Genomic DNA, 26,454 nt, shown 5'->3' with positions numbered 1-26,454 from the left:
CCACTTGCACATTCATCTTCTGCACCTCTGTCTCTCCAGTGTTTAATTGCTAAATTGTAATTATTTAGCCACTATGGCCTATTTATGGCCTTACCTCCCTTATCTTACTTTATTTGCACACACTGTATATATACACACACACTTGTTTTTCTATTGTGTTATTGACTGTATGTTTGTTTATTCCATGTGTTGTTGTTTGTGTCGCAATGCTTTGCTTTATCTTGGCCAGGTCGCAGTTGTAAATGAGAACTTGTTCTCAACTGGCCTACCTGGTATAATAAAGGTGAAATAAAATGTAACAAAAATAAACATTGCTCTGCCCTCCGGTCACCTACTCCTCTTCCTTACTTTCCCTCATCATCCTCTTCCATCTCCTCACTCCGTGGCAGTGTCATCCCTCTGTCCCCATGCCAGAGTGACATACACCATACTGCTCTCCCCTCTGTATCCTTTCCCTCCTTCTCCATCGCTTTCCTCATGTGACTCTTCCATCTCCTCTGCTCTCTCCACACACTCAGTGAGGTGTGGGTCCCTCTGTCCCCTAGCTTGTGTCAGAGTGACATGCATCACACTTCTGTCCTCAGGGCAACTCAGAGATAATCTCAGAGGCTGGTCTTGAGTCTAATGGTTAAGATTAGGATTTGGGGGAAGGCAAGCTGATCCTAGGTCTGTACCTAGCCATAGGGGCCACTTCAGCACACTGTAGCTAAGGACAGGACAGAATGAGCGGAGGGCTTGATTAAGTGTTAAATCCATTACCCTGATCATGTGTTCTATTTACTTGACCGACAAACGGTATGTATTACATACCAATTGTGCTGTGCGTTCTCTTCCTAAAACAAGTGTGAGCATAAACATTAGAGATTTTACTGTATCACAAACTCTACTACCGGGGTGTTATTGGATAGGCTAGTGCAATTTGCACTAGTGCCATAAGACTATAGTCTCTCTCGTTCTCTCCCTCTCGCGCTCTCTCCCTCTACCTTCTGTCCTCTCTCCAACACCTCCTGCTGAGTTCACAAGACCAGCAGTCCACAACTCTGTGACCCAGTAAAGATGCATGTGGAGAGCGAGACAGCCAGAGGGGGAAGAGAGAGAAATACATGGCAAGACTAACACGGAGAGAGAAAGGGAAAGAACACCGGGATTCAGCTAGACATACAAACACAGGGGGAAAGATAGAGACTAAAATAAGAGTGAGATTAGAAAGAGAAGATCGGCAGAGAAGGGAGTGAAAATGGGAGGTCGACTGGAAGATATAGAGACAGGCTGAGGGAGGGAGTGAGGGGGGAGAGAGACCGATGAGAGCAAAAGATAGCGACAAAGATGGACAGACCGATGAGAGCGGGCAAGAGAGTAGGAACAGACAGAGGATGGAGATAGCGAACAGCCCCACCTGCTCCTAGTCAGTCCCTGCTGTAATTGACTGAGAGTAAACACAGCACTGCTGAGTTCTCTGGTATTTCGAGGGAAATCTAATTTGTCTGATTTATCCCTGCTGTCTGCAATGGGAGAGTGGCAGTCCAATCTGGCAACCCTGAGATGGGCTTTGTCCATTACGTTTCACGTGTCAAATAAGTGCCGTCATAACAGGATGGCAACATGTCCATGACATGAAAGGCTTTTCCCTATTGCGTTTCATTTGTGTTACAAAAGCGCCGTAATATTTCAGTGGCAACATGTCAATATGTTATACACATATTTATAGTGTGTTTTACCGTGTTGTGTATTTATCCCATGTTGATTAGTTCTCTCCAAGAGCCGGACATGTGTAACTAATTCGTGATAGATAAGCTGTTCTTACTTTGAATTGGAAAAAGGACAGGGAAAAATACTTGTACACAGTGCATTCGGAAAGTATTCAGACCCCTTGACTTTTTCAACATTTTGTTACTGTAAGGGGAAATGTGGGACTATGTATGCTATTGGGATGCTCAGGGACTATCAATACTGTGGAGACTATATGGCAACTATGGAGACTATAGAGGAACCACAGAAGATACTTATGCATAGGAGGTCATGACAAGAGAATCATTGGAGATGCGTAAGGAGTTCTAAAGGAGATGTTTGAGTATGTTTGGGAATGTGGATGAGAGTATTGTGTGCTTGACTAACTAACTGAGCAGGGGTTTAGCCTCGGTGTGAGATGACGTGTTAAGCTGGAAGTCCCCCCCCCAAAAAAAAAAAGAGTTCAAGAAAGGCATGGGAAACGGAAATAGTAAGAGTAGGATGGAGGATCCGTACTGGGAACCAAAAAGGCAGTGAGTGTTGTAATGGCAAGGGGGGGGGAAAAGGGTACTGAACCAAACAGAATACAGGACAAAGATGGACCGATCCCTGAAGATGGGACAGTGAGCACATAAAGACTGGAGTCTGTGAGAGAGGCCAACTTGAAAAGGAAACACAAGTTAAAATAAAGTGGGACGATTTCAGAGAGAAGCAGAAAATGCTAAATATGAAGCTGTAAGAAGAATGATGGTGAAGCATGTGGAGCCGGAGAAGAAAAAGAGGAAGAAGAAAAATGAAAGCCTGGCTGGCCTTTCATCATCCAAGGGGAACCCTTTCATGGGGGCCCCACCCCCTTGTATCCACCTCTGCCAAATCTTCCACCAGCAGACGGAGATGGTGCCCCCCCCATAACCTAGATGGGGGTTGGGCCTGTGTCAGATGGAGGAGCCATGGGATTAGGAGCTGTAGAAGGTGCTGGAGCTGAAGACAGAAAGTTACCAGCAAAAACAAGGTCCGGAGCGCGAACGAGCAGAGAGGGAGAGACTGGATTTGCTACAACTGTGGGAAGTTAGGGCATCTTTCAAGGCACTGTCCTGGAGCAGGAGAAGCACAAGGAGAGTGGCCGTCCTCACGTGCACAACACATTTGGAAGAGGAGGTGGACGAGCGGGCGACCTAGCAAAGAATGAGGCGGAAACAGAAGAAGAATCTTGTGAAAAAAATAATGAAGAACCAGAATGTCAAATGCTAAAATTGACCACCTTGTCAACCCTGCAAGGAATGGAGGAAGACATTGTTGAGTATTGTGTCACCCTCGCAGTGTTCTTTGAACCTGGCAGGTGGAGCGGAGCACTGTTTGAGCCCAGGTGATTTCGTGGTGGTCAAAGGGTTCAGGAGAAAGAGACCGCCGTTAGATAGGGCCGTACCAAGTTCTTTTGACCACCCCCACTGTGGTCAAGGCTGCTGAAAAGAGAAACCTGGATCCACTTGTCGCACTGCAGACGAGTTCCCGATCCAGCAAAGGATTGGGCCTCGCCAGTTCCAGTGGTGCAGTGTGGCCCTTCTCTGCTTTAGCACAGGTGTGCTAATAAAAACAGTAGGTTGTGCTCTTGTGTGAAACCTGACAGAGGGTAGAAGGAGTCCTGAGCGAAAGGGACCGACGCTGGCCCGGAGTAGAGGTCCAGAAGTAGATGGTTATCGGAGAAGGAGAGCCCTGCTGGGCCCTCATAACCATGAGGACAATCTGTTCCTCTCTAGAGCAGAAATGGTTCCTAATCTTACATCTGCACAATAAGAGTGTCGGGTGTGTGGGTTGGGGTCAGTTAAGGTAGGAGCAGGTTTACCACTTGTGGGAGTTCCCATAGGAGTAAATCTGACTATGGTAAGACCATATGCAAATGGTCTTACCATTCCTGATAGAGATGCCACATAACATCATGGGGTCATGGTTTTCTGCATTACACAACCACATAGGCCCACCGTTGTTTGCTAGGCCAGATGCTACTGAGATGGTAGTAAAGTGTTAAGAGTGATGACAGCCCCTTGGTGTATTAGTGGAGAAGGAGGTAATCATTTGGGTGACCTAGAACGTAATTGTACAATGTATTACAACAGATCCAATACCTGTAAGTTAACTGTTAACAATGCCGACACTGGGGAACCTGGTAATGTTAATTATGGTATTTCAGTCTATAATGTTATTATCCCTTTGAGAGGAGCCACAAATGGTACCTATTGGTTGTGTGGTAAGATTGCTTACTGTAGCTTGCCCATGAACTGGTTGTATTGTTGGGTTTGTGGTGACCGCTATGAGAACAGTTCCAAACGATGATAAGAGTCTGAAGGCTCTGTTTAGAGACTACAAACCTCCTGGAATGAGGAGAGATAAGAGTTCTCTAGCTGACGTCACACTCCGGCACCTGCCTCCAGGTTCCTTGGTGTATATTTTTCCTGGTTATGGAGTCGCATGTACGCTAGCCCAAATTCAAGATAAATCGCTAAACACGTGGAGAGAATTGCCAATGCTACTCGAAATGTCCTGGAAAAATTGAATGATGAACTGAAGGAATTGCATAAATTGGCTCTGTAAAACAGAGAGGCCCGTGACTATCTTTTGGGGTACTTGTGTAATAATTGGAGATGTGTTGCACTTTTGTCCCGGGTCGGTACTCTAATGTTACCGATCTGGCCGAATACATTGCCACCGTGGCAAAGAACAAATCCCCACAGCCAGAGCGGACGCTTGCAACTTGGTTGAAATCCCTGTTTGAAAGATGGGGATCCCAAATTGCCCAATGGGCTGCAGCGCGTGTTTTTTTTTAAAACTTAGTCTAATTGTATTACTAACATGTTGTAAGGCTATTTGTGACTCCCTAGCTGATAAGGTTTCGGCAGCCATTATGTTTAATGCTCCTCAAATGGATGGTGAGACTGATGAGCTGCCGACGCTGGATGAGCTTCCTTTTCCCCCTGTAGATAAAGACAATGAGTGAGAATTTAAAGTTGTTTTTGTTTGACTTGTTTGGAAGGCCCTTGCGGATTTGTTTAAAAAAAAACAACAGATTTTATGTTTTGACTAGTCTCAGGGACAGTTGGTGCAGAACAGATCACTGCAACAGGTCACTGCAACCCGATTGTGGTAAGACCTATGTAAACAATGGTTTGCAACCCCATTGTGGTAAGACCTATGTAAACAATGGTTCAACATTGAGAGATTTAGTCACCTCTGAGTCTACAGTGTATTTGTGTGTATTTTAGATCGTAAAACCCAGAGTGAAGGGTTTGAAAGGATGATTTTATGATTTTTTTTTCTGATTTTATATGTTCATTTCACTTACTTTAATAAACATATTTTGATAGAACCTCCTTTGATAGAAGCTATAATCTAATGCTTACCTCAACATTTTATGATAATTATCACAGAGTGATAAGAGGAGACAATGTGAGGGAAAATGTTCTGTTTGTGTATCAAATCAAAGCTACGTTCTAATAACCAATTAGAAAAGTTCATGCAGGTGTCTGACTGATCGTGTACGGAGGAATCCTCACTATCATTAATAGGCAACATGGCAGTACGCCCAGAACATTGCTCTGGGAACAGAGGCATCTCAGTTTCAACGTCTCAACTTGGAGAGAGGAAGTCTCGTGAGGTATTGGTCAGTCACATGCAGGAGCCAACGTTAATGACGAATGATGATTCATTTAAATCATGCAAATATGTCTGTGTAAGCAGTATAAGAGAACGGAAGGGACCGCCCCAGTGAAACTCCCGATCGACATGTGTACTTGGTGCCTTGAGTTGGTTGGACCCTCTCCAGCGAGCTGATAATAAAGAATGATTCGTTTAAGATTGACATCGAGTCCCCTGTGTAGACTTTCCACAACATTATCTTACAGAGTTATTCTACAATATATATATATATATTTAAATCCCTTTAATTCATCTACACCCTGTTAATATCACATTTCCATAAGTATTCAGGCCCTTTACTCCATACTTTGTTGAAGCACCTTTGTTCAGTGATTACAGCCTTGAGTCTTCTTCGGTATAACGCCACAAGCTTGGCACACCTGTATTAGAGTTTCTCTCAGTCTTCTCTGCAGATCCTCTCAAGCTCTGTCAGGTTGGAAGGGGAGTGTCGCTTCACAGCTTTTTTCAGGTCTCTCCAGAAATGTTTGATCGGGTTCGAGTCCGGGCTCTGGCTGGACCACTCAAGGACATTCAGACATGTCCCGAAGACACTCCTTTGTTGTCTTGGCTGTGTGCTTAGTGTCATTGTCCTGTTGGAAGGTGAACCATTGCCCCAGTCTGAGGTTTTAAGCACTCTGGAGCAGGTTTTCATCAATGACCTCTCTGCACTTTGCTCTGTTAATCTTTCCCTCTTTCCTGACGAGTCTCAAAGTCCCTGCCGCTGAAAAACATCCCCACAGCATGATGCTGCCACACCCATGCTTCACTGTAGGGATGGTGCCAAGTTTCCTCCAGATGTGACGCTTGGCATTCAGGCCAAAGAGTTCAATCTTGGTTTCATCAGACCAGAGAATCTTGTTTCTCATGGTCTGAGAGTCCTTTAGGTGCCCCTTGACAAACTCTAAGTGGGGTGTCATGTGCTTTTTACTGAGGAGTGGCTTCGTCAGGCCACTCTACCATAGAGGCCTGTTTGGTGGAGTGCTGCAAAGATGGTTGTCCTTTTGGAAGGTTCTCCCATCTCCACAGAGGAACTCTGGAGCTTTGTTAGTGACCATGGAGTTCTTGGTCACCTCCCTGACCAAGACCCTTCTCCCCTGATTGCGGAGTTTGGCCAGGCGGCCAGCTCTAGGAAGAGTCTTTTTGGTTTCAAACTCCTTCCATTAAAGAATGATGGAGGCCACTTTGTTCTTGGGTTCCATCAATGCTGCAGAAATGTTTTGGTACCCTTCCCCAGTTTTGGTACCCTTACCCGACACAAACCTGTTTCGAAGCTCGATGGACAATTCCTTCAACCTCATGGCTTCGTTTTTGCTCTGACTTGCACTGTCAACTGTGGGACCTTATATAGACAGGTGTGTGGCTTTCCAAATCATGTCCAATCAATTGAATTTACCACAGGTAAATCAAGTTGTAGAAACAAGGATTATCAATGGAAACAGGATACACCTGAGCTCAATTTCGAGTCTCATAGCAAGGGGTCTGAATACTTATGTAAATAACGGATTTCTGTTTTCGCTTTGTCATTATGGGGTATTGTGTGTAGATTGATGGGGATTAGTATGCATTTAACATAACAAAATAAGGAAAGGTCAAGGTGTCTGAATACTTTCCAAATGAACTTTTTATTTTATTTAACCAGGTAAGCCAGTTGAGAACAAGTTCTCATTTACAACTGCAACCTGGCCAAGATAAAGCGAAGCTACAACAACAGAGATACACATGGGATAAACAAATGTACAGTCAATAACACAATAGAAAAATCCATATACAGTGTACATATAACTTTTCCACTTTTGTGAATTTCCATCTAGCTGAGGGCTGTTTAATGTCGGTCCTGGAGGGCTGAAACACGTCTGGTTTTCATCCTCTCCTTCTAATAAAGGACTATTTCTGACCTGGAACACCATGTGAGTGCAATTATCTACTGGGTAGCAAACAATTACCCAAGGACATAGAAAATGATGGTTGGTTCAGAACTATAAGAGCTGACGGTGCCTCGAGAATACCTAGGAGAGCAGAGTGGCCCTGGGAGTTGCCGGATTCAAAATGGTCTTTCTGGAAACTGTGAAACAAAATGAGCTGGCCTGCCCATCTGATAATAAACAGAGCTTTCTTCCATCTGAGGAGTGAGGAGAAACAGATGGGCCTTTCTCTGTCTCTTTTCTCTCTCTTGCGCACACTCTTGGTCCCCCTCGTTTTCTCACTCCCTCCCCCTTCTTCCCTTCTCTTCCTCGCCCCTCAGTCTCTCTCACTCTCCCTTTGTCACCCTCTCTCCATATCTTTCTTCCCATAACCCCCCCCCCCTCTTTTTTCCTCTCCCTCTCCTCCTCTCTCTCTGCAGCGTGTACTGTCGAACACCCCTCTGTTTCTGGACGGTCATCTGCTCATGACTCACTGCCTTCCAGACAGTACCTTCCTCTATTTCTGTTAGTAGTGAAAGGTTAGAGGATCATAGACGGCACACCCAATAGGCTAGGGGAAGCTATGCTTAAGTCGTTAATAAAAAATTTATGAAATGCTTATGTACTGCTTAAGAGTGTATTATGACGTCCTAATGTAGGTACTCTTCATTTGTGTGTGTTTGGCTACCGATATGGGAGGACCTACTGTACGAGCTGGCTAAAAGTACCACACCTGGTTTTTGTTGCCATTTGAGAGGGAAACTAATGTAATTTCACGCAGTAGGGTAAATTATTATCCAAGTAATGAATAGATATAACACTACATTGTGGCCAAACAATGACTAGTAAGCTAAAGCAAACTGCTACACCTCCTGAATGGAAAGATGCTGTCAAAACAAGGTGTGAATAATAATTGAGGTGTGTTCTGGCGATGTTGTCGTCTCTTTAGACAGACGGGTTGCCTCCCTCAATAGATATTTTCAGTGTATTTCACAGGAGGGTAGTTTGACAGCTTATGTTAACGTTACAAGCTTACAACCACTGACTGGCTCTAATACTGCATTCGTGTCATGTGGGAAAATCAGAAACTCAAGACTAATTTCCGACTTGGTTACTCGTTGTAGAAAGATGATACCTCCCAAATCTGAAACTTAGGTATTAGACACAACCTATAGAAAGCTCTACGCAAATAAGTTACAATCATTTTAAAATCAGACGTCCCGAGTTTCCAACATGACATAGCTAGGCAAAAGGCCGCGTTCACCAGAGTCCGCACTGTGTCCGCATCTCTAATGTTTTCCTATCGAAACTTGTGATTTGTTGGGAGAATTGTCTGTCTGAAGACTACCCACCCAAAAATGTTTTTCCCCTTTCGAAGTGGCCAAGAAAATCCGACATGATTCCCAGACCTAGTGCCTAGTTGCCCTAGCGATGCAGCTAATGTACTCACGTCACCTGGTGTCACCGCCAACACACTCCTGCTCTTCTTCATTCTCGGTCACCACGTCAGTCAGACACTTTCACTCTTCTTTTATACACTTATCCTCTATCCTTCCTTTACTGGGGCCTTCACCAGCACACCTATCATTGGAGAGGAAAAAAGGGATGGATTGAGAGAGAGAAAAAAAGCATGAGAATTAAAATGAGATAATCACACACTGTCGTCGGTTTCGGCATGACAGACATTTTGTGGAATATTCTCTGTTTGATAATTGGAGTGGGTTCAGCTGACAGAGGATTACGCATTCTAATAACAGTGATAGTGTTATCACAAGATTCAGTGATGACATTATCATAAGTAGCAGGAAGACTTCTGTCACAAAGATAGCCTCTTGCTTCTTGCTACTCTTCTAGGAATTGGATGTCACACAGCTATCATATTCCTTGAGAGTAGAGTGAACACCAGAGCACATGCACAAATGCTTTACAGCAGGGATGGGCAACTTTGATGGGGGTGGGGGCCACAACAAATCTGAACTCATCGTGAAGGGGCGCAGAGGCTCGTCGGTCTGCGTACCCACGTCAATACCCACACATGCAGTCAGAGCCAGCCCTAGCCTTTTGGGGGCCCTAAGCTAAATTTGGTCAATAGCCCATCCCTGCTTTCCAGTATCTCTGAATGAGATGTGCCTCTTGCATCTCTCTGTAATAGCTTTGGGAGCACTGCTGTTTATGGTCAGAATCATTTAGAAAATAAAAGGGTTAATGATTCACTGAAGTAGGTTCAAAGGTTAAATAGTGCCATTTAATCGAACGATAGCAAATTGATTTTGTACAGTAACACACTCTGCCTGAAGGTCTTGTACTAGAGGTCGACCGATTAATCCGAATGGCAAATTAATTAGGGCCGATTTAAAGTTTTCATAACAATCTGTGTTTTTGGGCGCCGATTTGCCAATTTTTGTTTTGTTTATTTATTGTTGGTTTTTATACCTTTAACTAAGCAAGTCAGTTAAGAACACATACTTATTTTCAATGACGGCTTAGGAACGGTGGGTTAACTGCCTTGTTCAGGGGCAGAACGACAGATTTTCACTTTGTCAGCTCGGGGGATTCAATCTTGCAACCCTACAGTTAACTAGTCCAACGCAATAACGACCTGCCTCTCTCGTTGCACTCCACAAGGAGACCGCTTACTGTATTCGCGTAACAGGCAAAGGTAAGTTGCTAGCTAGCATTAAACTTATCTTATAAAAAACAATCATAATCACTAGTTAACTACACATGGTTGATGTTATTACTAGATATTATCTAGAGTGTCCTGCGTTGCATATAATCTGACTGAGCATACAAGTATCTAAGTATCTGACTGAGCAGTGGTAGGCAGATGCAGGCAGGTAAACATTCATTCAAACAGCACTTTCGTGCGTTTTGCCAGCAGGTCTTCATTGTGCGTCAAGCATTGCGCTGTTTATGACTTCAAGCCTATCAACTCCCGAGATGAGGCTGGTGTAACCGAAGGGAAATGGCTAGCTAGTTAGCGCACGCTAATAGCGTTTCAAACGTCACTCGCTCTGAGCCTTCTAGTAGTTGTTCCCCTTGCTCTGCATGGGTAACGCTGCTTCGATGGTGCCTGTTGTCGTTGTGTTGCTGGTTCGAGCCCAGGGAGGAGCGAGAGGGACAGAAGCTATACTGTTACACTGGCAATACTAAAGTGCCTATAAGAACATCCAATAGTCAAAGGTTAATAAAATACAAATGGTATAGAGGGAAATAGTCCTATAATAACTAACTATAATAACCTTTAATAACTACAACCTTCTTACCTGGGAATATTGAAGACTCATGTTAAAAGGAACCACCAGCTTTCATATGTTCTCATGTTCCGAGCCAGGAACTGAAACGTTAGCTTTCTTACATAGCACATATTGCACTTTTACTTTCTTCTCCAACACTTTGTTTTTGCATTATTTAAACCAAATTGAACATGTTTCAGTATTTACTTGAGGCTAAATTGATTCTATTGATGTATTATATTAAGTTAAAATAAGTGTTCATTCAGTATTGTTGTAATTGTCATTATTACAAATAAATAAAATCTGCTGATTATGTCATGTCTTGTTATGTCTGTTCCTGTCCTTTCTCTTCACTCTGTCTCTCTCTGCTGGTCTTTTTAGGTTACCTTCTCTGTCTCTCATTCTTCAGCTGTTCTACATCTCCCCTAACTAGCTCATTCACTCTTTCCCCACCTGTTCTCTCTTCCCCCTCTGATTAGGTCTCTATTTCTCTCTCTGTTCCTGCTACTTTCAGTGTCTGATTCTTGTTTGTGTTTTTGATGCCAGAAGCAAGCTGTCGTCCCGTTTGCTTCCACCTTGTCCTATCCTGTCGGAGTCTGCCTGGCAGGTGCATCCTGCATTATACTACGTTCTTTTGTTCCATTGACTACGTTGGAAGAGGATTTATGCCATTCCTGTTTTTTCATTAAAGAACTCTGTTTTCTGTTAAAACCGCTTTTGGGTCTTCACTCAAGTACATAACAGAAGAATCAGACCAAGAATGGACCCAGCGGCTCCGGACCCTTTTCACTCCGCCGTCGAGATCCAGGGAGCGATGCTAGGCAGACACGAGGAGGAGTTGTCTGCTGCTCGACATGCCGTTGAGACCCTGGCCGTCCAAGTCTCCGACCTCACAAGACAGGTTCACCAACTCCACCTCGATCCACCGCCCACTTCCAGGGTTTCCGAGTCTCCAGAGCCCAGGATCAACAACCCGCCGTGTTACTCTGGGGAGCCCACTGAGTGCCGCTCATTCCTCACTCAGTGTGATGTGGTGTTCTCTCTCCAGCCCAACACTTACTCCAGGAGCGCAGCCCGCATCGCCTACGTCATTTCTCTCCTTACCGGACGGGCGCGTGAGTGGGGCACGGCAATCTGGGAGGCGAGGGCTGAGTGTATTAACCAGTATCAGGACTTTAAGGAGGAGATGATACGGGTTTTTGACCGTTCTGTTTTTGGCGAGGAGGCTTCCAGGGCCCTGTCTTCCCTATGTCAGGGGAATAGATCCATAACGGATTATTCTATTGAGTTTCGCACTCTTGCTGCCTCTAGTGACTGGAACGAGCCGGCTTTGCTCGCTCGTTTTCTGGAGGGTCTCCTCGTCGAGGTTAAGGATGAGATCCTCTCCCGGGAGGTTCCTTCCTGTCTGGACTCCTTAATAGCTCTCGCTATTCGCATAGAGCGACGGTTTGATCTTCGTCGCCGAGCTCGTGGAAAGGAGCTCGCGTTCTCCGTTGCTCCCCTCTCCACATCACTGCCACCTGCCGCATCACTGCCACCCTCCTCCGCCGGCTCGGATGCTGAGCCTATGCAGCTGGGGGTATCCGCATCTCGGCCAAGGAGAAGGAACGGAGAATCACCAATCGCCTCTGTCTCTACTGCGGCCCCGCTGGTCATTTTGTCACCTCATGTCCAGTAAAAGCCAGAGCTCATCAGTAAAGGGAGGGCTACTGGTGAGCGCAACTACTCAGGCCTCTCCTTCTGGATCACGCACTACCTTTCCGGTCCATCTCCGCTGGCCCGGTTCATCTGCTTCCTGCAGTGCCTTGATAGACTCTGGGGCGGAGGGCTGTTTTATGGACGAGACCTGGGCTCGGGAACATGACATTCCTCTCAGACAGTTAGGGAGCCCACGGCCTTGTTCGCTTTAGATGGTAGTTCTCTCCCCAAGATTCAGCGTGAGACGCTGCCTTTAACCCTCACTGTCTCTGGTAATCATAGCGAAACCATTTCTTTTTTAATTTTTCGTTCACCTTTTACACCTGTTGTTTTGGGTCATCCCTGGCTAGTGCGCCATAACCCTTCTATTAATTGGTCTAGTAATACTATCCTATCCTGGAATGTTTCTTGTCATGTGACCTGTTTAATGTCTGCTATCCCTCCTGTTTCCTCTGTCTCTACTTCACAGGAGGAGCCTGGCGATTTGACAGGGGTGCCGGAGGAGTATCACGATCTGCGCACGGTGTTCAGTCGTTCCAAGGCCACTTCTCTCCCTCCACACCGGTCGTATGACTGTAGTATTGATCTCCTTCCGGGAACTACTCCCCCCCGGGGTAGATTATACTCTCTGTCGGCTCCCGAACGTAAGGCTCTCGAGGATTATTTGTCGGTTTCGCTCAACGCCGGTACCATAGTCTCCTCCTCCTCTCCCGCCGGAGCGGGGTTTTTTTTTGTTCAGAAGAAGGACGGGTCCCTGCGCCCATGCGTGGATTATCGAGGGCTGAATGACATAACTGTTAAGAATCGTTATCCGCTTCCTCTTATGTCTTCAGCCTTCGAGATCCTGCAGGGAGCCAGGTTTTTCACCAAATTGGACCTTCGTAACGCCTACCATCTCGTGCGCATCAGGGAGGGGGACGAGTGGAAGACGGCGTTTAACACTCCGTTAGGGCACTTTGAATACCGGGTTCTTCCTTTCGGCCTCGTTAACGCTCCAGCTGTCTTTCAGGCACTAGTTAATGACGTCCTGAGAGACATGCTGAACATTTTTGTTTTCGTTTACATGGACGATATCCTGATTTTTCTCCGTCTCTCTCGATTCATGTTCAGCACGTGCGACGCGTCCTCCAGCGCCTTTTGGAGAACTGTCTTTATGTGAAGGCTGAGAAGTGCATTTTTCATGCCGCCTCTGTCCCTTTTCTCGGTTCCGTTATTTCCGCTGAGGGCATTAAGATGGATCCCGCTAAGGTCCAGGCTGTCATTGATTGGCCCGTTCCTAAGTCACGCGTCGAGCTGCAGCGCTTTCTGGGCTTCGCTAATTTCTATCGTCGTTTCATCCGTAATTTCGGTCAGGTGGCAGCTCCCCTCACAGCCCTTACTTCTGTTAAGACGTGCTTTAAGTGGTCCGTTTCCGCCCAGGGAGCTTTTGATCTTCTTAAGAATCGTTTTACATCCGCTCCTATTCTTGTTACACCTGACATCTCTAGACAGTTTGTTGTTGAGGTTGACGCGTCAGAGGTGGGCGTGGGAGCCATTCTTTCTCAGCGCTCTCTCTCTGACGGCAAGGTCCATCCTTGCGCGTTTTTCTCTCATCGCTTATCGCCGTCAGAACGTAACTATGATGTTGGTAATCGCGAACTGCTCGCCATCCGCTTAGCCCTAGGCGAATGGCGACAGTGGTTGGAGGGGCGACCGTTCCTTTTGTCATTTGGACTGACCATAGGAACCTTGAGTACATCCGTTCAGCCAAACGACTTAATGCGCGTCAGGCTCGTTGGGCTCTGTTTTTCGCTCGTTTCGAGTTTGTTATTTCTTATCGTCCGGGCTCAAAAACACCAAGCCTGATGCTTTATCTCGTCTCTTCAGTTCTTCTGAGGTCTCCACCGACCCCGAGGGGATTCTCCCTGACGGGCGTGTTGTCGGGTTGACTGTCTGGGGAATTGAGAGGCAGGTAAAGCAAGCACTCGCTCACACTCCGTCGCCGCGAGCTTGTCCTAGGAACCTTCTGTTCGTTCCCGTTCCTACTCGTCCGGCCGTTCTTCAGTGGGCCCACTCTGCCAAGTTAGCCGGCCACCCCGGCGTTCGGGGGTACGCTCGCTTCCATTCGCCAGCGTTTCTGGTGGCCCACTCGGGAACGTGACGCGCGTCGATTTGTCGCCGCTTGTTCGGTCTGCGCGCAGACTAAATCTGGGAACTCTCCTCCTGCCGGCCGTCTCAGACCGCTTCCCATTCCCTCTCGACCGTGGTCTCACATCGCTTTAGATTTTATCACCGGACTGCCTTCATCAGCGGGGAAGACAGTTATTCTTACGGTTGTCGATAGATTCTCTAAGGCGGCTCATTTCATTCCTCTCGATAAGCTCCCTTCTGCTAAGGAGACGGCTCAGATCATTATCGAGAATGTTTTCCGAATTCATGGCCTTCCTTCTGACGTCGTTTCCGACAGAGGCCCGCAGTTCACGTCCCAATTTTGGAGGGAGTTTTGCCGTTTGATTGGGGCTTCCGTCAGTCTCTCGTCCGGCTTTCATCCCCAGTCTAACGGTCAAGCCGAACGGGCCAATCAGACTGTTGGTCGCATTTTACGCAGTCTTTCTTTTCGTAACCCTGCGTCTTGGTCAGAACAGCTCCCTGGGCAGAGTACGCCCACAACTCGCTTCCCTCGTCTGCTACCGGTCTATCCCCTTTTCAGAGTAGCCTCGGGTACCAGCCTCCGCTGTTCTCTTCTCAGCTCGCCGAGTCCTGCGTCCCCTCCGCTCAGGCTTTTGTCCAGCGTTGCGAGCGCACCTGGAAGGGGGTCAGGTCGGCACTTTGCCGTAATAGGGCGCAGACTGTGAGGGCCGCTAATAGCGTAGGACCAAGAGTCCTAGATATTGTTGCGGTCAGAGAGTATGGCTCTCCACTCAGAACCTTCCCCTTAAGACAGCTTCTCGCAAGTTGGCCCCGCGGTTCATTGGTCCGTTCCGTATTTCTCAGGTCATTAATCCTGTCGCAGTGCGACTTCTTCTCCCGCGCTATCTTCGTCGCGTTCACCCGGTCTTCCATGTCTCCTGTGTTAAGCCCGTTCTTCGCGCCCCCGCTCGTCCCTCCCCCCATCCTTGTCGAGGGCGCACCCATCTACAGGGTTCGTAAGATTTTGGACATGCGCCCTCGGGGCCGTGGTCATCAGTACCTAGTGGATTGGGAGGGGTACGGTCCTGAGGAGAGGAGTTGGGTTCCCTCTCGGGACGTGCTGGACCGTTCGCTGATCGATGATTTCCTCCGTTGCCGCCAGGTTTCCTCCTCGAGTGCGCCAGGAGGCGCTCGGTGAGTGGGGGGGGTACTGTCATGTCTTGTTATGTCTGTTCCTGTCCTTTCTCTTCACTCTGTCTCTCTCTGCTGGTCTTTTTAGGTTACCTTCTCTGTCTCTCATTCTTCAGCTGTTCTACATCTCCCCTAACTAGCTCATTCACTCTTTCCCCACCTGTTCTCTCTTCCCCCTCTGATTAGGTCTCTATTTCTCTCTCTGTTCCTGCTACTTTCAGTGTCTGATTCTTGTTTGTGTTTTTGATGCCAGAAGCAAGCTGTCATCCCGTTTGCTTCCACCTTGTCCTATCCTGTCGGAGTCTGCCTGGCAGGTGCATCCTGCATTATACTACGTTCTTTTGTTCCATTGACTACGTTGGAAGAGGATTTATGCCATTCCTGTTTTTTCATTAAAGAACTCTGTTTTCTGTTAAAACCGCTTTTGGGTCTTCACTCAAGTACATAACAGATTAAATCGGTATCGGCTTTGTTGGTCCTCCAGTAATCGGTATCGGCGTTGAAAAATCATAATCGGTTGACCTCTATCTTGTACTGTACAGTACATCCGATCTGTATTCTCTGTTATACAGGGTTTCAGCTGGGGGCTGCAAAAGAGCTCAGTAATAAATCAGGAATGGTTGGGACATCTTTTTGACAAAAAGACCCAGTCAATATCTGACACCATTATGGATTTTTGGAGAATTTGTGTCAGTGATGACACTGACAAAAAGTGTATAAAGTAAGTTGGTTTGTCTGTTACTCCAAGGCTATTGTTGAGGTAAGTAACTTGGAAACAGAACTGAGGAGATGGCTGTCGTTTTAGGGGCTCCGAACCAATTGTGCTATTATGTGTGTTTTTTTCCGCGTTATTAACTTATTTTGTACACAATGTTTCTGCCACCGTCTCGTATGACCGAAAAGAGCTTCTGGATATCAGAACAGCGATTACTCACCTCGTACTGTACAAATATTTTTTCTTTAACGAGTCAGATGTTCATTGAGGAGTATACCACATCATCACTGGCTTCATGTTGTCGCCACAGTGACCGTACGCACATACCCCAACCAGAAGCCATGGATTACAGGCAACATCCGCACTAAGCTAAAGGGTAGAGCTGCCGCTTTCAAGTAGCGGGACTAACCCAGACGCGTATAAGAAATCCCGCTATGCCCGCCGACAAACCATCAAACAGGCAAAGCGTCAATACAGGACAAAGATTGAATCCTACTACACCGGCTCCGACGCTCGTTGAATAAGGCAGGGCTTGCTAACTATTACGGACTACCAAGGGAAGCACAGCCGTGAGCTGCCCAGTGACACAAGTCTACCAGACAAGCTAAATTACTTATATGTGCACTTCAAGGCAAACAACACTGAAGCATGCATGAGAGCACCAGCTGTTCTGGACGACTATGATCACGCTCTCCGTAGCCCATGTGAGTAAGATCTTTAAACAGGTCAACATTCACAAGGCCAAACGGATTACAAGGACGTGTACTCTGAGCATGCGCTGACCAACTGGCAAGTGTCTTCATTGACATTTTCAACATGTCCCTGACCGAGTCGGTTATACAAACATGTTTCAAGCAGACCACCATAGTCCCTGTGCCCAAGAACACAAAAAGCAACCTGTCTAAATGACTACCGACCCGTAGCACTCACGTCTGTTGTCACAAAATGCTTTGAAAGGCTAGTCATGGCTCAACATCAACACCATTATCCCAGAAACCCTAGACTCACTCCAATGTGCATACCGCCCCAACAGATCCACAGAGGATGTAATCTCTATTGCACTCCACGCTGCCCTTTCCCACCTGAACAAAAGGAACACCTACGTGAGAATGCTATTCATTGACTACAGCTCAGCGTTCAAACACCATAGTGCCCTCAAAGCTCATCACTAAGCTAAGGGCCGTGGGACTAAACACCTTCCTCTGCAACTGGATCCTGGTCCTTCTGACGGGCCGCCCCCAGGTGGTATGGGTAAGTAACAACACATCTGCCACGCTGATCCTCAACGCGGGGATGCACCCTCAGGGGTGCGTGCGCAGTCCCCTCCTGTACTTACTGTTCACCCATGACTGCATGGACAAGCACGACTCCAACACCATCATTACCTTTGCCGACAACACAACAGTGGCAGACCTGGTCACCGACAACGGCAAAACAGCCTATAGGTAGGAGGTCAGAGACCTGGTAGTGTGGTGCCAGGATAACAATCTCTCCCTCAATATGATCAAGACAAAGGAGATGTTCGTGGATGACAGAAAAAGGAGGGCCAAGCAGACCCCATTCTCATCGACGGGGCTGTATTGGAGCAGGTTGAGAGCTTCAAGTTCCTTTTTGTCCACATTACCAATGAACGGTCATGGTCCAAATACACCAAGACAATCGTGAAGAGGGACAGAAAATGCAGATTCCCACTCAGGTGACTGAAAAGATTTGGCATGGGTCCTCAGATCCTCAAAAGTTATACAGCTGCACCACTGACTGCAAAGCACTATAAGAGGGTAGTGGGTACGGCCCAGTACATCACTGGGGCCAAGCTTCCTGCCATCCAGGACCTCTATACCAGGCGGTGTCATAGGAAGGCCCTAAAAATTGCCAAAGACTCTAGTCATAGACTGGTCTCTCTGCTACCGCATGGCAACTGGTACCAAAGTGCCAAGTTTAGGTCCAAAAGGCTCCTTAACAGCTTCTACCCCAAGCCACAACTCCTGAACATCTAATCAAATGGCTACCCACTGTTGCTACTCTCTGTTTATCATCTTTGCATAGTCACTTTACCTCTACTTACATGTACATATTACCTCGACTAACATGTGCCCCCGCACATTGACTCTATACCGGTACCCCCTCTATATAGCCTGGTTACTGTTATTTTATTGTTGTTCTTTAAACATGGTATTCTCTATATTCTTTTTTGATTTTTAAAAAATGGTTTCCTTCAGTTTATTTAGTAAATACTTGAACATTTATTTTTTCTTAAATAACCATTGGTTAAGGGCTTGTAAGTAAGCATTTCACTGTAAGGTCTACTAGTTGTATTCGGCGCATGAGACAAATATAATTTGATTTGACAGGGGCTCTGGTAAGGGCACAGTATGGTGTAAGCATTACCAGGGCAACTTGTGAGGTTTGCCTTTTCAAATATCAAATCATAGTTGGGTATCTGCTTTATAATGTATGAATTGTGTTTTGTGTGTTGTCAGGAATAGATTATGGGTTTTGGGGTGAGTATATCCTCCATTTTTTGTGACCCGGGTCTGTAATGATGCCTTTAGCACTAATGCAGTGCCTTAGACCACTGCACCACTCAGGAGGCCCCAAGCAGTTATTTTTGTTGCATTCAAATGCTACACTACACAGTGTACTGGAAAAAAACATCATAGACAAATCTTTTTCTAAAGGCAAATTGTTTCCCCTCCATAACAATATCCCCTCTTTTCTTCTTTCCAACGCCTAACGGTTATACTACAAATAATCACGGATGATCATCCGATGGCCTAAGAATAAAACCTACGGGCAAAATCTACATAAATAAACAGCAACCAGACAAGAATAGAGGATGGGATCGCAAAAGGTTACATGTCAATGCCGTTTGGTAGACGAATGGCCAGATCCTCATCCTCTATCGTTTTTTAAGGGTCTAGGCGCAGATCATTCCTCTTCAAAGAAAGCTGACCTGAAAGAGAACAGGCTCTGGGGCTTGCTGCATCCTCCTCCTTACACAGTTTTATAGGAGAACTGCTGGGTTCGGTTCTCAGTGTAATAAGTAGCCTGGGGATATACCCTGAGTTCTGACATGACATAAAGATGCCACTCTGGCTGAGGTGCTTTAGCACCAATACAGAGGCTAATGGCTTACTCTGAGAAAGTGTATATCTTTGATGTTTATTTTAGGACTGTCTCACTAACAAGGTTTTCATCCAACCATTTCACGTGGATGAATGACCTGATGCATTAAAAAAAGTCACGACAAGCCATGCGGAAAAATGTGTCAGTAAAATTTCACAACGTCGCCAAAACAAAATACACTGAACAAGGTGAGATATTTTATTTCTTTTTTGGCGAAATACATTATGCGATAATTGGTGGGGCAACAGTCCAGTTGGCAGTAATACACCTTTAAAGTTGGTTGCCAACCGCCACATAAAATCCAAAGATGACGACACCGGTAGCTCGCTTATGACACTGGTATAGTGTCCTTAAAAATGCTCTATTGAAAGAATTTGGTTTCTAGCTACCTTTTGAATTTGGATCCCATCAAGCAGTTAGCATCAGTTGCTAGGACCACTATGATCTGTCCAGGGATCCTGCCAACCAAAAAAGTCTGAAGAGCTGCTAACTAGCTATCAAGGTTTCCTGAAAGCTTTAACACAGCCTGCGACCAGATTAACCCTTGTGGCTGAGATCTCGGATTGTCCTGGGCTCGTGGCAGTTTAAATCTCTGCTGTTTGTTGCTGTTTCCATCTGCCCTGCAAACTGCCCTGTCTAGAAATGCGTGGAGTACCAGCATAAGCCTATGTTGCTACAATGACATCCAAAACCAAAGCCGGTGGGATTAACGGAGAACAGTGTTTCTCTATCACAGGTGAAGGATCTTTTAAACTAAAAAAAGGTTTATAAAAGCAGTTATAACAACAGGAAAATAGCTTCAAGAGCTTTGTTCAAATACTGATTGACTCAACTAAGGGAGTGAACGTTATTTATAATAAGGGTTACATGGAGAATGTCGGACCTCTGATATGAAAATGGATGGCCCTCCCTTCAGAAAAATACAATTACAGTACCTAAACCCTCCCTGAACACTTGAAAACAAACAAGTGACCATCCCCTGGGGGATGGCTACACATTCTAGAAGTTGTCAGACCCCTTGAAATATCACATTTACATAAGTATTCAGACCATTTACGCAGTACTTTCTTGAAGCACATTTGGCAGCGATTACAGCCTCGAGTCTTGAGTATGACGCTACAAGCTTGGCGCACCTTTGAGGAGTTTCTTACTCCTCTCTGCAGATCCTCTCAAGCTCTGTCAGGTGGGATGGGAAGCATTGCTGCACAGCTATTCTCAGGTCTCTCAAGAGATGTTCAATCGGGTTCAAGTCCGGGATCTGACTGGGCCACTCAAGGACATTCAGACATGTCCCGAAGCCACTCCTGAGTTGTCTTGGCTGTGTGCTTAGGGTAGTTGCCCTGTTGGAAGGCAAACTTTCACCCCAGTCTGAGATCCTGAGTGCTCAGGTTTTCGTCAAGAATCTCTGTACTTTGCTCCATTCATCTTTGATTCGATCCTGACTGGTCTCCAAGACCCTACAGCTGAAAAACATCCCCACAACATGATGCTGCCACCACCATGCTTCACCATAGGGATAGTGCCAGGTTTCCTCCAGACGTGACACTTGGCATTCAGGCCAAATAGTTAAATATTGGTTTCATCAGACCAGAGAATATTGTTTCTCATGGCCTGAGAGTCTTTAAGCAAAACTCCAAGCGGGCTGTCATGTGCCTTTTCCTGATGAGTTGCTTCCATCTGGCCACTAACATAAAGGCCTAATTGGTGGATTTTTACAACTGTAGTAGACCTTGCAGAGACCTTCTGGAAGGTTCTCCCATCTCCACAGAGGATCTCTAGAGCTCTGTCAGAGTGACCATCGGGTTCTTGGTTACCTCCCTGAACAAGGCTGTTCTCCCGATTGCTCAGTTTAGAGCTGGCCACCCAGCCAGAGTCTAGGCGGTTCTAAACTTTTTCCATTTCAGAATGATGGAGGCCACTGTATTCTTGGGGACCTTCAATGTTGCAGAAATGTTTTGGTAACCTTCCTCAGATCTGTGCCCCAACACAATACACAATACCACGGGCAATTAATTCAACCTTATTGCTTGGATTTTGCTCTGACATGCAAGGTCAACTGTGGGACCTTATATAGACAGGTGTGTGCTTTTCCAAATCATGTCCAATCAATTGAATTTACCACAGGTGGACGCCAATTAAGTTGTAGAAACATCTCAAGGATGATCAATGGAAACAGAATGCACCTGAGCTCAATTTCGAGTCTCATAGCAAAAGGTCTGAATACTTATGTAAATAAGGTATTTATATATTTTATTTGTAATACATTTGTGAATGTATTTTTTTTTTTGTGTTTTCCCTTTGTCATTAAGATCACCATGCGCAATGCCAAGCGTCGGCTGGAGTGGTGTAAAGCTTTCTGTCAATGGACTCTGGAGCAGTGGAAATGCGTACTCTGGAGTGATGAATCACGCTTTACTATCTGGCGGTCCAACGGACGAATTTGGATTTGAGGGATGCCAGGAGAACACTACCTGCCCTAATGCACTGTGCCAACTGTAAAGTTTGGTGGATGAGGAACAATGGCCTGGGGCTGTTTTTCATGGTTCGGTCTAGGCCCCTTAGTTCCATTGAAAGGAAATCTTTAACGCTACAAAGAACAATGACATTCTCAACGATTCTGTGCTTCCAACTTTGCGGCAACAGTTTGGGGAAGGCCCTTTCCTGTTTCAGCATGACAATGCCCCCATGCACAAAGCAAGGTCCATACAGAAATGGTTTGTCGAGATTGGTGTGGAAGAACTTGACTTGCCTGCGCAGAGCCTTGACCTCAACCCCATCGAACAACTTTGGGATGAATTGGAACGCCGACTGCATGCCAGGCCTAATCGGCCAACATCATTGCCCGACCACACTAATGCTCGTGGCTGAATGGAAGCAAGTCCCCGCAGCAATGTTCCAACATCAAGTGGAGGCTGTTATAGCAGCAAAGGGTGGACCAACTCCATATTAATGGAATGATATGTTAGACAAGCAGGTGTCCACATTGTCCTATGTATATGGAATTGATTTGTCATAACAAGGATTATTTTATTTTATTTTGAATTTTAAGACCCCTTGAAGAATCCCCCAAAAATATAACAAAATTATTTGTTGAAACTTCTGATTTGGCCTTACTGCTATTAAGCAATACAAATGCATTGAATATCAGATTCACTACATGGAACAACAGCTAGTCCCCACTGAAGTGTCTATGCTATATCTGAGCGATATAAGAAAGATCAGGACACACACACACACAGTTGAAGTCGGAAGTTCACATACACCTTAGCCAAATACATTTAAAATCCATTTTTCACAATTTCTGACATTTAAAGTAAAAATTCCCTGTCTTAGGTCAGTTAGTATCACCACTTAATTTTAAGAAGGTGAAATGTCAGAATAATAGTACAGAATGATTTCAGCTTTTATTTCTTTCATCACATTCCCAGTTGGTCAGAAGTTTACATACAGTCATTTAGTATTTGGTAGCATTGCCTTTAAAATTGTTTAACTTGGATCAAATGTTTCAGGTAGCCTTCCACAAGCTTGTTGGGTGAATTTTGGCCTATTCTTCCTGACAGAGCTGGTGTAACTGAGTCAGGTTTGTAGGCATCCTTGCTCGCACACGCTTTTTCAGTTCCGCCCACAAATTTTCTATAGGATTGAGATCAGGGCTTTGTGATGGCCACTCCAATACCTCGACTTTGTTGTCCTTAAGCCATTTTGCTACAACTTTGGAAGTATGCTTGGGGTCATTGTCCATTTGGAAGACCCATTTGCGACTAAGCTTTAACTTCCTGACTGATGTCTTGAGATGTTGCTTCAATATATCCACATATTTTTCCTCCCTCATGATGCCATTTATTCTACGAAGTACACCAGTCCCTCCTGTAGCAAAGCACCCCCACAACATGATGCTGCCACCCCTGTGCTTCATGGTTGGGATGATGTTCTTCGGTTTGCAAACCTCCCCCTTTTTCCTCCAAACATAATCGTCATTATGGTCAAACAGTTCTATTTTTGTTTCATCAGACCAGAGGACATTTCTCCAAAAAGTCCGATCTTTGTCCGCATGTGCAGTTGCAAACCGTAGTCTGGCTTTTTTATGGCGGTTTTGGATCAGTGGCTTCTTCCTTGCTGAGCGGCCTTTCAGGTTAGGTCGATATAGGGCTCGTTTTACTGTGGATATAGATACTTTGGATAGAAATTTGATAGTGTTTTCTAACGTTTCTAAAACTGTTAAAATTATGTCTGTGAGTATAACAGAACTGATATGGCAGGCGAAACACCGAAGACAAACCTTTGGGACCTTTGAGTGCCAACAGAAGAAGATCAAATGTAAGGCATTTTTTATATTGCTATTTCTGACTTTCGTGTCGCACCTGCCTGTTTGAAATATGTTTTTCATGGTTTTGTATGCGGGGCGCTGTCCTCAGATAATCGCATGGTGTGCTTTCGCGGTACAGCCTTTTTGAAATCTGACACAGCGGCTGGATTACCAAGAAGCTAAGCTTTATTTTGATGTATTACACTTGTGATTTTATGAAAGTTAACTATTGATAATTCTGTAGTTTGAAATTCGCGCTCTGCAATTTCACCGGTTGGCGGCCAGGTGGGACGTTATCTGGAAACAGTGTTTAGACACTTTACAATGAAGACCTGTGAAGTTATTTGGATTTCTATGAATTATCTTTGAAAGACAGGGTCCTGAAAAATGGACATTTCTTTTTTTGCTGAGTTTACAAACAAGATAGCAGAATGGAGCAGAATATGCTATTGAAGAGGGCCTTCTGCCTTTGAAAGATCAGCAAGGTCTCCTGAGCCTGGAATTCAATCTTCAGGGGTCTGACTTAACTCACCAGTTTGTTTTTCATTCCACTTTGTAACCAATTGTCTTTGAAGGATTCACTGGGAGTTTATGAGATTCCAAAAAAAAAAAAAAAAGGCACCTCTTCCCAGTAAAATCTTTCAACTTTATGTAAAATAAAAGCATGATGTTTCGACCTCCAAATACCATCAGAATGAGCATACAGGTACGAGTTTCCTAGAACCATATAGGCTTCCATCACCTGGGGAAAAGCGGAAGTCACTTGTGGCTTAAAGTTTTTTGATGTCAATCGATACATTATTCAACTGTGTTTTTCCTTTTGATTAACCATTTGAGCCTCATTGAGGATGCAGCGTGAAAGATGTCATGTGGCATGTAATGAGGCGCACAATTACCAACCCACTGGCAAAAAAAAGTAAATGGGAACACTTCTTTTGCTTCCCTTTGATTGAGGGGGATTTTTAAATTGGTAAGGATTTCTCATATTTACAAAATGTCTCATCACAACACATCGCATGACGGGACTTGTGCTCTTATTCATTAGCTGCTGTCCAGAGGAATCCGATAACATCTAGAGTGTCCGGGATTGCAGCTAGCAGCAGACCGTGAAGGAGAAGAAAAAAAAAGACGATCCAGGAGTGTTGAGTCACCTGTGCCATGATGGACTTTGGGAGAGCGGTGCATTTGAGGGTGGAGAATGGTTTGGAGTGCGGGATGGTATGTGCCAGCTGGTGGAGGGAGAGATGAGGAGGACATGTTCATCCGGCACTGAGGATGGACACATCTTCCCTGTATCTCCTTCCAGCGGCTCAGGAAATATATTCTAACCCTATCAACACCAGGTAGAACTCCTATGTGGAATTGTTATTATAATTATTATTCCTTAACTGCATTAGTTTAATAACTGATGGTTTGCTCTGTTCAAATGTTGAAATAGAATGTTCAGAATAACAGACAGTTCAAAGTCAATGGATCAGAATTAATAATTCTCTTACATAATCTTAGCCTTCGAAGCCCCACTTGTCTCACCTTCTACTTACAATGGGCTCACAAATAGTTTATACTATTGTGCAATTAAATACAGAAAACATTTAGCCCCATCAACACCAGTGGGCTTTCCATGGGAAGGGGAAACGGTAATTAAATGGATTGTTCACCCAAATGTCCTTACCCTGTTATCAGTCTATGGACAAGGTATGATAGCAGGCCATGGTTTCTTTTTGTTTACCTGAAATGGTCACATTTTTTAGCATTTGTGGCACAACTCCAATTCCAGTCAATGGTACTTATTTTTGAAAACATTTTTATGGGCTTTTGTAGGCCTTTTTTCTACACTTCATTTTCCCTGTTGCAACTTGTAATAAATCAAAATGTTTTGACCTTATTCTGCAACTACTCGTCTTTTGTTTATCTTCTCTTTTGTTTAAATACAGCATTTAATAGCAGAGTATCTGAATGTAATTTGGGGAGTAGAGTTGGTGTAATGCTGGCTTATTGAAGTCCCATATAGGACCTGTGTGTCAGCCTGCATCTGTCCCATCTCTGGACCAGGGACCGAGGTGGGAACTCCGCTGTACCTTTGTGCAGTATGTGGGCCAGACTTGGGCCACACCTTTTTATTTTACAATATGTTTTCACTATTATGGCCCAGACCTTTCAGAATTAATCATTTTACAGCGTGTGCTCGCCCACACGTTTCTAATTTGATGGTGGGCAGTGTGTGGGCCAGATCTGTGCCAGAATAAATTATATCTGGGAACAGTAAAAAATAAAAAATTTAAAAAGCATTTGAATGTAATATCCTACAGTACTGTAACTTTCAGTACTCACATTAGGCAATATACTTGCATTATCCATCAAAATGTACTGAAAATGAACATTTCTATAATTTTTTTACCATTTGTGATCAAAGATGTCATCATTGAAGAAATCTCACAATCATTGATGCAAAAAATAAAATGTATTGTTCAATTAAGCAACAAGGCATGTTCGACCCAACGTGATAGTGGAGGGCCCAGTGGTGTAGTGGAGGGTATATGCAGGTATACGCCCTATACCCACTTATTTTTCAGTGGGCATTGTGTATATTCACTTCTTAATCCCCAGGATGTGTATCAAAGTAGTGAAGTGGAGGTATATGCCATATCAATTAATAAGGCAGATGGAACAGATCAGAATGTTTAGCTTAAAATGTTATTGAACTATTATTTCTGCACATTTTTAGCGCAGCAATGGGCACACAGCGGTAGGCCT

At 45.1% G+C, this 26,454-nt stretch overlaps 1 protein-coding gene across 1 annotated transcript in view; it reads right to left on the bottom strand.

The window, feature by feature from the left end:
• The window catches only part of LOC135516909 (3',5'-cyclic-AMP phosphodiesterase 4B-like), a 123,393-nt gene that overhangs the window by 73,225 nt on the left and 23,714 nt on the right, over window positions 1–26,454 (bottom strand). The window contains exon 2 of the mRNA XM_064940980.1: window positions 8,770–8,900. Within this exon, the coding sequence (XP_064797052.1) occupies window positions 8,770–8,811 (42 nt within the window). The 5' untranslated portion in view covers window positions 8,812–8,900. The remainder of the gene's footprint in view (window positions 1–8,769; window positions 8,901–26,454) is intronic.

The sequence above is a fragment of the Oncorhynchus masou genome, chromosome 3, assembly GCF_036934945.1.
Source record: "Oncorhynchus masou masou isolate Uvic2021 chromosome 3, UVic_Omas_1.1, whole genome shotgun sequence".
NCBI classification, from domain to species: Eukaryota; Metazoa; Chordata; class Actinopteri; order Salmoniformes; family Salmonidae; genus Oncorhynchus; species Oncorhynchus masou.
The sequence above is the reverse complement of the archived record's forward strand: the minus strand, read 5'-3'. Positions and strand labels throughout refer to the sequence as shown.